General features: G+C 39.2%; 1 protein-coding gene across 1 annotated transcript in view; it reads right to left on the bottom strand.

Annotated features, from left to right (window-relative positions):
• Dnah11 (dynein axonemal heavy chain 11) overlaps nt 1-14,316 on the bottom strand; it is a 375,268-nt gene that overhangs the window by 320,847 nt on the left and 40,105 nt on the right. Inside the window, exons 6-7 of the mRNA XM_023709848.1 lie at nt 13,913-14,185; nt 12,331-12,498 (exon numbers count right to left, since the gene is read on the bottom strand). Coding sequence (XP_023565616.1) covers nt 12,331-12,498; nt 13,913-14,185 — 441 coding nt within the window. The remainder of the gene's footprint in view (nt 1-12,330; nt 12,499-13,912; nt 14,186-14,316) is intronic.

Here is a 14,316-nt window from a genome sequence, read left to right as displayed (position 1 = left end):
AAGTTGTCCTTCCTCTCATTAACCACAGGGAAAACAACAGTAGGAATAATGCCAGCTAACATTTATTTAGTTCTGTTTTAAATGCTTTACTGTATGAACTCAGTTTTCACAATAGAGGACATAGGTAGTACCTTTTCTATTTTCTAAGTGACAAAAATTTAGAGAAGTTAAATAGTATGCTCCAGTACCCACCATGGCTAAATGACAGGGGAAAGAGGTGAGCCAGCTAGCCTGGCTCCCAAGCCTGCACTCCCAACCAGGACACTATTTCTACGAAGGAATGCACCTGCATTATGCTGTGCTTGTGTCCTCCCATTCCTACAGGTTGAAATGTGACTATATTAAGAAGCGGTACTTTGTGAAATGATTAAGCAGCAAAAGCAAAGCCCTCATGAGTAAAGGGGATTAATGTCCATAAGAAAAAGCCCAAGAAAGACCCCCTGGTGCACCCCTATGGAAGACACGGCAAGCGGGTGAAGCCTGAACTAGAAAGCAGCTCTGCCCAGACACTCCGTCTGTTGCTGCCTCAATCTTGGACTCCCTAGCCTCCAGAATTCTGATAAACAAATGTCTCATATTTACAAATTATGTTATTCTGTTACAGTGCCCTGAGCAGACACTGCTGCACCTTCCGAAAGGCAGCACCTTCAGATGAACACAACACACAACAGGATCACAGTACAAGGTTCTAAAACACCGGGCCATACAACACGGTACTATATTTAGCAGCAAGAGGAAGTTGCTTCCCCCAATCACAGCCAAGCAGTCTCTTCCATCAAGGATCGCTGACGTTTAAAAGTAAACAAACCTTCTTGACAAGTTTAAACAAGCCTAACAAATCCATCTTCTCTGTATAACAACAAGGAGCATACAATTTATAATCCTTAAATATTATTTAATACTTAGAGATAAGCATCAATTCAAGGAGGGAAAGAAGTCCTCCTGTGAAAGCTTCCTCACCACCACGTCACCATGTCCTCCCAGACCTGTCCTCTAGGAAGTCCCACAAGTGCTTCTCTGCCCACTTCGGAACTCATCATCTTCTCTGTAAAGTGCTCCTCCTCCTTGTACACCAGAAAGACAACTGGGCAACCCCTCGGACCTGTCTCTCTCTGGCGAGTGCTGCCCAGGCCCACTCTAGACACTACTGTCCCTGATCACCACCACCGTGCATCGGGCCTGCTATCGGTCATTCTCTAGCTGTGCTCTCAGCCACCAGTCTGGAATCTGATTCATCCTCCCACCTGCAGCCTATTGTAGCTTTCTGAAAACAGAAACCATCCTCTTAGTCATGATCCCTTTAATTCAATCTCAATTCAGAATCCTAAATTTAATAAGGAACAGATGAAAATTCTTAACACAGCCTGCAAGGTACTATGTGGTCGGACCCTTACTTACTGCTGACTATTCTGTCACTTCTCCAAAGTTTAGACTCCAGGATCTAGCCCCTCCTTGTCTATGTCTCCCTCACACTCCATTATCAACTCCTCACTTGCTTCACTTCCATGTATGTTACTGGTCTCAGTTTATTTTCACCTTTGGAAAAGGACTTTGCAAATGCTCTCACAGCCCTCTGGACTTCTGCTACCTCAGACTGAACACACTATAATAATTGCCTGATTCTTTCTCCATTGGATTCCAAGTCTATAAAACTAGTGGCCAGCTTTATTTTTTTCCCACTATAATAGGTTTCCAATATTTTATAAAGTTCCTAGCTCACAGCTTTTTCTCAGTCTTTGTGTGAGAAGAAATGATGAGCTAAGGGCCAGCCAAATAGCTCAGCAGATTAAAGTGCCTGCTTAGGCAGATGCACGGATCGGGGGTTCAATCCAGGGCATGCTGAGATGGTGACTGAGACTGGGTGTGGTGGCACGCAACTGTAATCCCAGTGCTGTTTTTGGGAGGCTGAAAAACAGAAAGGGTCACTACAAGTCCAATCTGTGTGGTAAGACCCTGTAGACCCTGTACTAAATACCTTTAAAAAAATGATGAGCTAATATTACTCAGAAGTCAGTATAAAAATGTTTCCCTATTCTGAAAACAAACAAATTTCATTCATAGCAACATGGGAAACTACTGAAGAGTTGAGAAAACAGCCATGGTTAGACATAGCTTGTAAAAAGCGCTCAAGGGCTGGGGCGATAGCTCAGGGGCATAAGCGCCTGCCTGGCAAGTACAAGGTCTGGAGTTTATCTGAGGTACCACATGCTGTGCTGGCCCTAGAAGCCAGGCATGATGGCACATGCCTGTAATCCAAGTGCTGGGGAGGCTGAAAACAGGAGGATCACCATGAATCCGATCTATGTAATGAGACCCTCTAGACCCTGTACCAAATACGTTAAAAAGAAACCTAAAAGGTGCTCAAGCCTCTGTGTGGAGGACAGACTAATGGGGCCGGACATAGGAGCACCTTAATGCAGGACATAGGAGCACCTTAAAGCAAATGCAATAAATCAGGTCAGGAATGAGTCACAGACATACCTTTGTGAGGGGAGGGGATCGAAAAGAACTCAATGTTTGTTAGAAAATGAGTGAGCCTATGGATAACCCCAAGACTGTGAGCTCAGTAGACAATTATTTGTGATAGTTAATGCATTGAATATACCCAAAAGTAGTTCTGAGGATGAGTAGAACAAGGACATGGATTTGAAAACGTTAACTTTGAGATGTCTATCAAATAATCTCAGTGGAAATATTGAGTAGGCAGTTGAACATATGTGATGTGTTCAGAATTTTAAAAAGTCACTGTTAGGTAAAATGTGCTTGAGTTGAGGTTGTTGCTAGATTTTCTTTATCAAGTTAAGGAAGTTACCTTCTAGTCCTACTTTTCTGAGTTCTTTTTTGTCATGAATGGGAATCAATTTTTTTATTAAATTTTTTTTTACATTAACACACCCTGTAATTTTTCTTCTATAGTCTGTTACTATTGGAATTACATTGAATGGTACAAATATTGAATTCAAATTAAAATAAAATATTGAATCACCTTTATGCTCCTGGAATAAATTGCAGTTGAATGTGGCATAATTTTTTTTTATTAGTGGAAATGTACCTTGGTACAGCCATTATGAAAAACCTTATGGAGATTTGTAAAGAAATTAAAAATAGAACTGCTCTATAACTCAACAGTCCTTCAGAGTGTATATACCTAGATGGCATGAAATCACCTCCAAAAGATCTGAACTCCCACATACACTGCAGAACTACTCAAAAATCCCAACATGCAGAAGCAATCTACATGTTGGCCAAAAATGAATGAGTAAAGAAAATCATACACACCCATACACACACACACACACACACACACACACACACACACACACACACACTCACTCACTTCAGCTTTGAAGGGAGATCTTATCGTTTGCCACCAAAAAAAAAAAAAGAGCTGAAGGACATTCTGCTAAGTAACCAGACACAGAGAGATCTCATTTGTGGAATTAAAAAGAAAAAGTTAAGTATACAGAAAGAACAAAGCAGAGGTGCTTGAGCATGACATTGTTACTGGGAAGGTAAAATGGCTCAATTGCTTTATAAAACAGTTTGCCAATTTCTCAAAAAATTAAAGAATACCATATGACCAGAAATTCCTAATAAACAGATAACTTGCACATCCCTTTATTGCTCCTAGCAGCATTAACCACAATGGCCAAAATAGTGGATGTAGTTCAAATGTCCATCAATAGATGAGCAAACAAAATACCCTACACACATAAAGTTAGTCTTTTAAAAAATAAATTGTGGCATATACTACAGCATGAATACACTTGATATACTAAATCAAATAAACCAATCTCAAAAGGACAAAAATTGCCCGATTCCACTTAAATGAGCTATCTACAACAGTCAAATTCAGAGACACAGGAAGTAGAATGATGCCTGCCAGGAGCTGGGGAAGGCAAAAATGGGGTTATGGTTTCAAGGATGATCTTTTGAATGATCAAGAGCTCTGGAAGTAATAGTGGTGATGCCTGTACAACACTGTAAGGGAACTTAGTACAATGGAACACTCAAAATAATTTAAATGGTAAATTTTATGGAATACTTTGTCATAATCTTTTTTAAAGTTTTTTCATTTTTCTGTATTTTAGGGAAGGGTCTATAGGGTGTTCAGGGTCTCACAACTAGATCGGACTCACAGTGATTCTCCTGTTTACAGCCTCCCAAGTGCTGGGATTACAGGAGTATGCCACCACACCCAGTCTCAATCGCTGTCTCAGCTCTCCCTGGGGGCGGGGCCAACACAGCAGGCTGGGGGGATCGAACCCCTGGCCCCTGCACCTGCGTGCAGGTGCTTTAATCTGCTGAGCTATTTGGCTGACACTGTCACACTCTTTAGAAGAAAAGGAAGAAACCTTTACCTTTCTTTTGGCCCATTTACATGCTTTTATTTGTAATGTAGTGGCCATAAGTATTTTCTGTATACACATTCAAAACATAGGCTAAACACTTTGTTTCCACTATCAAACATAATTTAGAAAAGTCAAGAGGAGGAGAAACATCTATTCCATATGTATTTACCAAGCTACTCCTGGTGTACCAAAGTTCCTTATCATTTCCTTGCTATATTGAACTTTTCCCTTAGCCATTATTTTAATTCTACAGGTAATAAATTCACTCAGTTATTGTTTGATTATTTCTTGATTTCCTCTTTATTCCTAACAGGTATTTTCACAGAGAAGAGAATTCTGGACTTATAGTTCCTTTTCAGCAATTGAAAAATAGCTTCCATTTCATTCTGGCCTCTGTAGCTTCTGCCAGGAAATCTGCTGTCATTTGAATTGTTTTCCCCTGGTAGGAAAGAAGTCAATTCTTTCTCAGGCCTTTCAAAGTTTGCCTTTATTTTTAGTTTTCAAAAGTTTAATAATGACAATATCTTGGCATGAATTTCTTTGACTTTATACATTGAGTTTATTTTTCTTTTGTTTTTTTTTTTTTTTTTTTTTGGTGGAACCGGGTATTAAACTCAGGTCCTTGCACTTGCTAGGGAAGCGCTTATTCCACTGAGCCATCTCCCCGGCCCAGGCCATTATTTCTTCATGACTCTTTCAGCTCTACCATCTTCCTCTTCTATTTTTGAAACTTTGACAAAAATACCAAAACTTTGGTTAAAGTCTCAAACTCCCTCAGGAAGTACGTCTTGTACCTCGATCTCTTTTCTCTCTTTTGTTCAGCCAAAGTGATTTCTACTATTTTCTCTCCCAGTTCACTCTTTATTCCATCCTTCCATTAAGTTGCTGAGCCCAATTACTATGCTTTGTTTTTTAGTTGCTGTATTTCTTAAGTTTGAAGTCTTACTGAATTCTTTTCATGTCTTCTATTGTTGCTATTTCTATTTCCCTATCAAGGCATTTTCAAATTGCTATGATCCTCTGGATCTCATTTAAATGTTTTGTTTTTGTTTTCTCTGATACTGCTCCAGCATCCTTACTGTCAGATGGGGACTAAAGTTCCAGGTCTCCATTCAGCATCTATTAAAGTCTAAGAGTGGAAAGTTGGCTGATGATTATAGCTGGGCGTAAGTGAGAGGTACAATTTCCCATGTAATGTCTACTAACACCATAGTGTGAGTGGTTGTTATCAGACTTATCAGTCTGGGTTATTTTAAGTACAAAGAAAACAAGTGACTCATGACCATGTTGTTTCTTGTGCTCTAAGACACTTAGAAAGTCTGCTTTCTTCTTTCCACTTTTTAGTATTTTCACATTTGTTCACATCATGGACACAGAGCAAGGGTTGGCCACAAAGGAAGTCCTGAATCTTCTCTAGTCCTTGTCTGATACTAGCCCAGTGGAATGAGGATGTTAGTAGGTGAGGAAGAACATCCAGGATTCTGATGTGGTCTCTGTGGACACCACAGAGATTGGGGCTCATTCTTAGCCAGCAAGGAAGAAAGTCACGGCTCCTCCTTGGTTGCTGACACAACTCAGCAAGGCTGAGGGGTAGAACACGATGGGGGTTAAGCCTAGTCTCCCTACTCAGCCTTACTTGGCAAAGATATATGGTGGGGCTAGTTTCTTCTGTGGTATTTGGCTAGGATGAAGAGATTACTTAGAGAAACTTAGAAAAACTTAGAGAAATTAAATTTTTTTATGTTTCTAATTTTAATTTTATGTATTTAGTACAGGGTCTAAGGGTCTTACTACACAGATTGGACTCATAGTAATCCTCCTGTTTCAGTCTCCCAAGTACTGAAATTACAGGCTCTGGGATTACAAGTGCACTGGGTGTGGTGGGTCTCAATCACTGTCTCAGCACCCAGGGGCGGGGCCAGTGCAGCACACCAGGGATCAAATCCCTGTCCCTGTGCCTGCCTAAGTTGGCGCTTTAATCTGCTAAGCTATCTGTCTGGCCCAAGAAATCTAAGTATTTTGTCTTGCTAGACTCCCTTTTCTTCATTTAGCTGGGAGGTATCAGGCTTTTCTAGGGCTTTCCTGGTCTGAGCCCACTACCATCTCCAGGTTGCCAGTATAGTTGGCTCTAAGTCGAGGTTATTTTAAGCAAAACAAAACCCCATTACTCATGACCATGCTGTTTCTTGTGCTCCAAGAGTCTCAGGAAGTCTGCTTCTTCTTTCAATTTTTTAAGCCTTTTCATGTTTGTTCACTCAATGGCCAGTGTTGTAACTGTATTTAGTATGAGAAATAGGAAAAAATATATATATCTACATTTTCAGAAGCAAATATTTTAACTGAATTTTTAAACAATGTATGCACTACTCTAGATAACATTTTAAAATAACTATAACTCATGAATTCAACCAAATGACATGTGTTTTTTACAGGAGCAATGTTATGATACTAATACAAAATGTCTACCCAAAGATTTTAGCGTTAAAACATGTACAAATGATGTATGAAGGAGGCTATTTTGTGCAAAACCAGAAAAAATGTGTGTGTGCATTTGTGTATGTTAGTAAATGCACCAAATTATCTGTAATATTTTACAAAAAAAAATAAAAACAACTTTGGAGAGGAATAATGGAAAAACCTAAGGGAAAGGCTGTGGGAGAAGGGGGCTAAATTTTTCAATGTTACATTTCCAAAACGGAAAATACTGTTTTTACATAATAAATTTCATGTGGAAAAATAAACAGGTAAGATGTATGAAAATCTCATAGATGACTAATAAAAAAATCAATATGAAGTAGGAAAAATTATAAATAATAACAGCATAAATAATAGTTCAGTGGATGAGGATAGAACCAGGGATTAGTTCTAAGAATTCATTATAACCTAGAATAGATTAGCTAACTACTGCTAAAATATATTTTAGATTCTGGTACAATGGCAGATTAGGTACTTGGATCAGCCTTCCTCTGAAAATTAGCAAGGAAATCAATCTTGCTATGGAAATTAGTAGAAACAAAGTAATCAGGATTATTCCACCTAGACAAAAGTCTTAGGTCTTCCAATAAATTTCCCAGGTACACTTATTCACTTCAATTCAATAAGGATGAGAAGCAGTAAATACTGAGAAATAATCCAGGGATAGGAATGAGAGCTCTAGATTTGAATTTCTGTTCCACAATTTGGAAACTGTGTGATCTCAGGTAATTTCCTTAACTTGTCATTTTCCTAGGTGGTCAATCTCAAGACACAATGAAAATCCAGCAGCAGTGTCTGTAACATTTCTGTCACTCTACTTGGCTTTCTCTACAGATGAAATGGAGCCAGAGGGTTACCTTGAAGAATAATAGCTACTGTTCTTGATTACTTATATGATGTATTAGTCAAAATACCATACATTTGCAATTTAACGGAGTTCATTTTTGCCTCATAGATTAAGGTTCAGTCCATATTTGGCTGACTCCAAGGTAGACAAGTCATGGTAGAAGGGGCATGACGGAGAAAAGCTGTTCAATGTGTGGTGACCAAAAAGTTAGGAGAGAGAAGTGAGGAGTCAACAACAAGAATACACCTGTCCATTTTAGGGCCCCAGTGACACACTGCCAACCAGGTAGGAAGCAGCGTCTGGTTGGTGATGTGTCACTGGGGCCATAAACATTGTGCTATGAACTCAACAATGGCTTAATCCACCAATGAACAGGGTATCATTATGATAGAGTCATCTTCCAAGAGCTCCACCACTGAACACATGAGACTTTCGGAGTACATCACCTTCCTGGCAACAACTGTGACCCGTTATACATTTTTGCCTGGACTCCCAGGCCTTCTTCTTAAATCTCTGTGGAAACTTCTGTGTCCCCATATCTCTTATATTTTATATATTTGAAAAACTTGCCCCATGTGGCTGATGCTAAGGTCTCCCACCAGCTTAAGCAGTAGCTGGGCCCCCACTGCCCATGGCCCCACTCCCCAGTGACCTCTGAGTGCCTGGAAATCTGAACTCAGGGAAACACTGATGGTACTGAGTGAACAAAGCACCGTCTTTCAAAGGAGTTTACTCTTTTACACTCTTGAGCATATAATGAATGGCATATGGCTAATTCATGGGATGCCTTTATGCCATCTTTCCCATTGTCCTGATACAAAGTACTTGGCTTTTTTCAGTGGCACTAATGTTGTTTTAGTAATCACACTTTCTTTGGCTCCAACTTTATACAGGCTTCCATTGTGGTCAAACTGCAAATTTTTCTTTTCTTTCTTTGTATTTTTAGGGAAAGATCTACAGGGTGTTCAGGGTCTCACTACTAGATCAGACTCACAGTGATCTGCCTGTTTACAGCCTCCCAAGGGCTGACGTAACAGGCATGGGCCACCACGCCCAGTCTCAATCACCATCTCAGCATGCCCCGGGGGTGGAGCCAGCACAGCAGGCCTGGGGATTGAACCCCCAGCCCCTGTGCCTGCTTGCAGGTGCTTTGCTCCGTTGAGCTATTTGGCTGGCCCAAACTGCAAAATTTTCTAATTGTTGGGTTCTGTGTTTTGCTCCTGATTGTCACGTACATCAGACTAAAAGCAACTACAGCACCCATGGCTCAGCCTGAATATGGGCTGCCTTGAACTTTCCTTCATCAGATTAATCTGTCACCTTTAAATTTAGCTTTAAAGTGTGAGGATATGTACAAATATAGACAAACCCCTTGCCAAAATGAAACATGCAGTTTCTTAGTCCAGTTTCCAATACAGTCTTCACTCCCAACTGAAACCTCGCAAGCCTGACATTTCTGTTCACATTCTTATCAGTATTCTAGGTCTATGAGAAAACAAGAGTCACCTGTCACTTCTGCTTAAAGCATTCTAGTGCTTCTATAGCTTGTATCTGCAAACCTTCCTGAACTCCTTCCAAAAACCAGTTCTAAACACCTCTTAACCACATGGTTAGGTCACAGAAATGGCCCTATTTCTCTGATACTAATTTTCTACATTAGTTATATTCTCACTGCTGGGACAAAATATTCAACATTTGCAACATAAAGTAGAAATTTATTTTGGCTTACAGTTTCAGAGTGTTCAGTTCATGTATGATCCACTGGCTCCAGGGAAGACACAGCATGGTAGAAGGACATGACAGAGGAAAACTACCCAACCCATGGCAGACAGGAGACAGAGAGAAAAGGTAGGAGTGATGGACAAAAACACACCCTTCCATACCAGAAGACCAGAGACCCACTTTTATCAACTCACGGCAAATGCAGGCATTAACTCACCAAGAGATTAACTCACCATTGACAAGTATCACACCCCCATGACTCAACTGTCTTCCAAAAGCTCCATCTTTGAACATGATAGTTTTGAAGAACATTTTACACTTAAACTATAACATCTATAAAACTGTATTAAATCAAATGATAGCACAGAATATAAGCAAACCAGAGCTCCATCAGACTAGCTGTTAAATACAAACAATGAGAAAAATAAGTCTCTTCCATGATCATCTAGCTCCCAAACAGTACCACAGGAAGAAGTCAAAGGAAAAACCTAAATTCTTCAATTAATATAAATAACTGGGGTGCCCCAAAACATCTTTATGAGTACAACTCAGGAAATACTCCCATTCTATACAAAGACTACAGCGTGGCAGACTTTGTGCTGTACCAATTAAGACAAAGGCCTGATTAACAGGTTTGGGGTTAGTGAAGGGAGGCAAGGGTATTTCAAAAAGCAAATTACTAGTGGTCATTTCTTTCATTTATTGTAAAGGATTTAAATCATCTCTACATCAAAGCGCAGAATGATGGATCACAATATCTGCTCTGTAAGCTGAGTGCAAAGCTAGAGGGAAGTGGGGGACACAGGAGGGTACATGCATTTGGCAGGGAAATCACAGGAGCGGGTGTGCTTCCCTATACACACCCACATGCATGCCTTTAACAGTTACCCAGCTGATTCTGTGATACAAATCAATGTGCAATGAGCTCAGCAAAGCAACACCAAAAAGAATACTTATTAGGCAAAAACTAGGACAGATGCTATATTTTAAGACAATAATGATACTGAGGGCATGTACAAAGAAGCAAAGGTCTTCAACATAAGAATACTGGATAAGCAAAAATTTAGTTAATTCATATGTTAATTTTAAGCAATGACCAAAGTTGAGGAGCTTCTTGATTCTGCTTTAAGGCAAGATAATCAGATAGGGGAATTCCAACGGACACTGACTGATACTTCCAAATCAGAACACAGATTACACACCTTTGCCCACCTTATTTAAAAAGTAAAATAGGCCTTAAAAGTACAAATATAAACAATATAAATAAGTATAGAACAGAAGAATTTTCATTTTCTTTTCTTGTTCTTTTGCTTTGTTTTGTGAGACAAAGTCTCCCTATGTTGTTCAGACTGGCCCTGAACTCACTATGTAACACAAGCTATCCTTAAACTCAAGGTGATCCTCCTGCCTCAGCCTCTCAAATGCTGGGGTTACAGGCATGCACAACCACACCCAGCTTCAGAACAAATGAATATTCTACTCACTCATGTTTGTAACTGTGTAGGCACTGACAAGAAGAAATTCAGGACCCTTGGCATCTCCTAGACCTGTGGTGGCAAACCTCTGGCACATATGCCACACCGGGCTGTTGGATATCATTGAAAGCTCTAAAAAGCTCACCATCACTAGCCCAGACACTGACATGAGTGAAACTCTGAAAACTTGCCAGTATTTTTAACCATGAGGAAATCTAGGCTCCCCATACCTCAAATGTTCCTGAGGGTTTTGTGCATGCCTGGTCTCAATCCTTCACTACTAGTTCATGCAGATAGACCAGGCCACTGGCTCCTGCAAAAGTCCCACTATTAAAACTCTTTCAAGTGCCACATGTCATACAAGGCTTTCAAGATGAGCTCAGAATATCTGTTACTGGGTTCCTCCTGTTTCTACACAAATCATAGTGTACCAGCTTAGCAGGGCATCACTCACCATGGCAATGCCCACTTACTATTAACTGGACTTCGCAAAACTTCCTGTAATGCAGACATATTAAGTTTACTAAGGGCTGGCTAAATAGCTCAGCAGATTAACGTGCCTGCAGGCAGGAACAGGGGCTGTGGGCCTGTGGTGCCAGCCCCGCCCCCAGGGTGTGCTGAGTCAGCAACTGAGACTGGGTGGGTGGCGTGCGCCTGTAATCCCAGCTCTTGGGGGCTGTAAACAGGTGGATCTCTATGAGTCCGACATAGTAGAGAGACTCTTCCCTAAAATTAAAAAAATTAAAAAAAAAAAGTTTGCTAACTATATCCTTATAACCGTAACACACTGCACTTGTTCATTTCAAAGACTTAATTTACACAGCCAAATATAACCATAGTAGTGAATAAATTCACATTTTATAATCAAACAAAAAAAGAATTAAATCTTCATCTTTCCATACACGAGCTTCACTACTTTTGGCAAGCTACTAAGATGAAGCTATTTTTATCACAGAGCTGCAGGGATCCCCATAGGAAGCACCCTAGTTACTGACATGTTGGAAATGACAGAAAACAGAACAGCTCACATCTGCATGCTTCTGCCTATTTCCTGAGGTTAGAAATCTGAAATTATAAATAGCACTAAATAATAAAAATGATGATGGACAACACACATGTTAGCATAGGACGAAACTAGTTGTTTAAATAGATCAAAAACAAGGAAAAGGGCTAAAATAATATCTGTAAGCTATAAGAACATCAGGTAATCAGACCCAAATAAGTTACTCTAGAAGGTTCCTTTTTAATATAAACAAGAAATGTCCAGAATGAGGTCTAGATTTCCTGGAAACAGGTCTGAGCTAGAAATGAAAGCCTGACTCCTGGTTCCTGATCTACCAACAAGCAATAAACAGATTTCAGGCAAATCTTTTGGTCTTAGGGACTGGACAGGATAGTACCTATTATCACTTAAAATTATAGGACCCTATGAAATGAAAGAGCAAAGGTACAATATTACCATGTTGTCGTAATCAGATGGGTCATAAGTGCTCTGTTTAAAATTTTTACAGAGATCCAAAAATTCTTCACTCATTTTAAGGATTTGTTCATTTAGAATTGCTCCCTTGGTACCACCAAATTCTAGTCTTTCCAGCTTTTCAAATTCCAACATGGTGACAAATATGTCCTGTGTAAAGATACAGTAAAGAACTTTTTACCATCTTAAGAAGAAAAAGATTTAAAGCTTCAAATAATGAACACTTTCCAACATTTGAGACCAATAAATCTGTGGCTACTCGCCTACGAAAATAATTACCAACTTAACTGAACAAAATAATTGCTAATTTAAAAGTCACATTCCCATTTTCATATTTACTGGCAAGTGTCTCACAGTATCTCTAAATTACACAGATACATAACTTCTCTAACTGAGATCCTGAAAGTCTCAGTCAGACCTCCAGGTAATACCCAGAACGTGTGCTGATGGAAGTCAGCTGATGCTAAGTCAGCTGACTGATGACTTAGTCAGTCAGCTCCTTTGATGCTAAGTCAGCTCCTTTCCTGGAAAGGCATTTGAGAGGCTTCTAGGAAAGGGAGGTACAGATAGCCCTCAGCCTCAGAATTTAAGAGACAGTGGGGCTAATTAAATGACAAGTTTTCAAAATAAACTTCTCCAATTTTGAGTGAAATTCAAGGAATCTTATGTCAATGATAAAGAATAAATTAGAAAGCCTTCAAATGAAAAGAAAGCAGTATCGTCAGTTCACACTGCTCAATCAGTAGGCTCTAGATATGTATTCAATTTTTTTTTAATTTTAGGCATTTAAATAATTATACAATAAATAAGTAAATAAATAATTATACAGAACATCTATTTCCATGTTCTATCTTTATGGATTTTTTTTTTCTTTTTGTATTTTTAGGGAAGGGTCTACAGAGTGTTCAGAGTCTCACTACTAGATCAGACTCATAGTGGTCCTCCTGTTTACAGCCTCCCAAGTGCTGGGATTACAGGCAGGCACCACCACCCCACATCTCAGTTGCTGTCTCAGGACTCTGGGCCAGTGCAGTGGGGGAAGGGCTGGCACGGCTGGCCCATACCTGGCCCTTTATAGATGGTTTTAATACTTCATAGTATACAGTTATGCGTATAAAGTATATGTATTATACTATGTACTTATTATTTATTTGTATACCAAAAGGTGGTGTGTTTAGTATTTTAAATTATTAAGTGGTTGGGGGGACAAAAATTTTAATTTCAAGTATGTTTTATATGTGTTTCCTTAAATATACAAAAGGAAAAGGATGCCTTTACAGTTTCCAGATTCATAACATTTTTCCAGGATCTTAGGAAATTCTAAGGCTTGGTACAGGAGATAAAAAAATTGACTTACACTTGGTGTGATCAATCAAAAATGAATTCTAAAAGAAGCCCATTAAAGTTTTAAAAGTCATTCTTTTCTCCTTACAGCACTGACTTCATGAGCTTATCGCTAAGAAAAGAGATCTCCCATTCCTGCTCTTCCAGGAATCATGTGGAAAGCTACAGGCTTTTGACCCCACCCACAATGTGAAAAAAAATAAATTCAATAATTGAGTACCTCTATTTTCATTAAACGGTCAAGGAATTTGTCAAATCTGCAAAACACCAGGTGAGACTGAAAATCCCAGAGTCTCAGCTCCTTATTTCTTGTGAAATAACTTGCCAATCCTTTTTTATAGTTGAAAAATGAATTTTTGAAAGTCTTTAAGATGTTGGTGGCTGTTTGCACCTTTTCCAATGAGTCTTCGATTTCTCCCTTTAAAAGGTCTTCAGGTGAAAGGTAAGCCATCGCCTTGGATTTAATGAAAATGAAACAAGGATCAAAATTATACTTAAGAGAATTTTTAAATGTAATCCTCTGCTAAAATTAGTTTTTTTTTCTTTTCAAAGTTTTATTGATAAACATATAGCAATGAGACAGTTTCAAATCAAATCGAAAGTACAGTTTCAACAAATAATACA

Source organism: Octodon degus, unplaced genomic scaffold, assembly GCF_000260255.1.
Source record: "Octodon degus isolate 3935 unplaced genomic scaffold, OctDeg1.0 scaffold00015, whole genome shotgun sequence".
Lineage (NCBI taxonomy): Eukaryota > Metazoa > Chordata > Mammalia > Rodentia > Octodontidae > Octodon > Octodon degus.
This window is presented reverse-complemented; position numbering and strand designations above follow the sequence as displayed.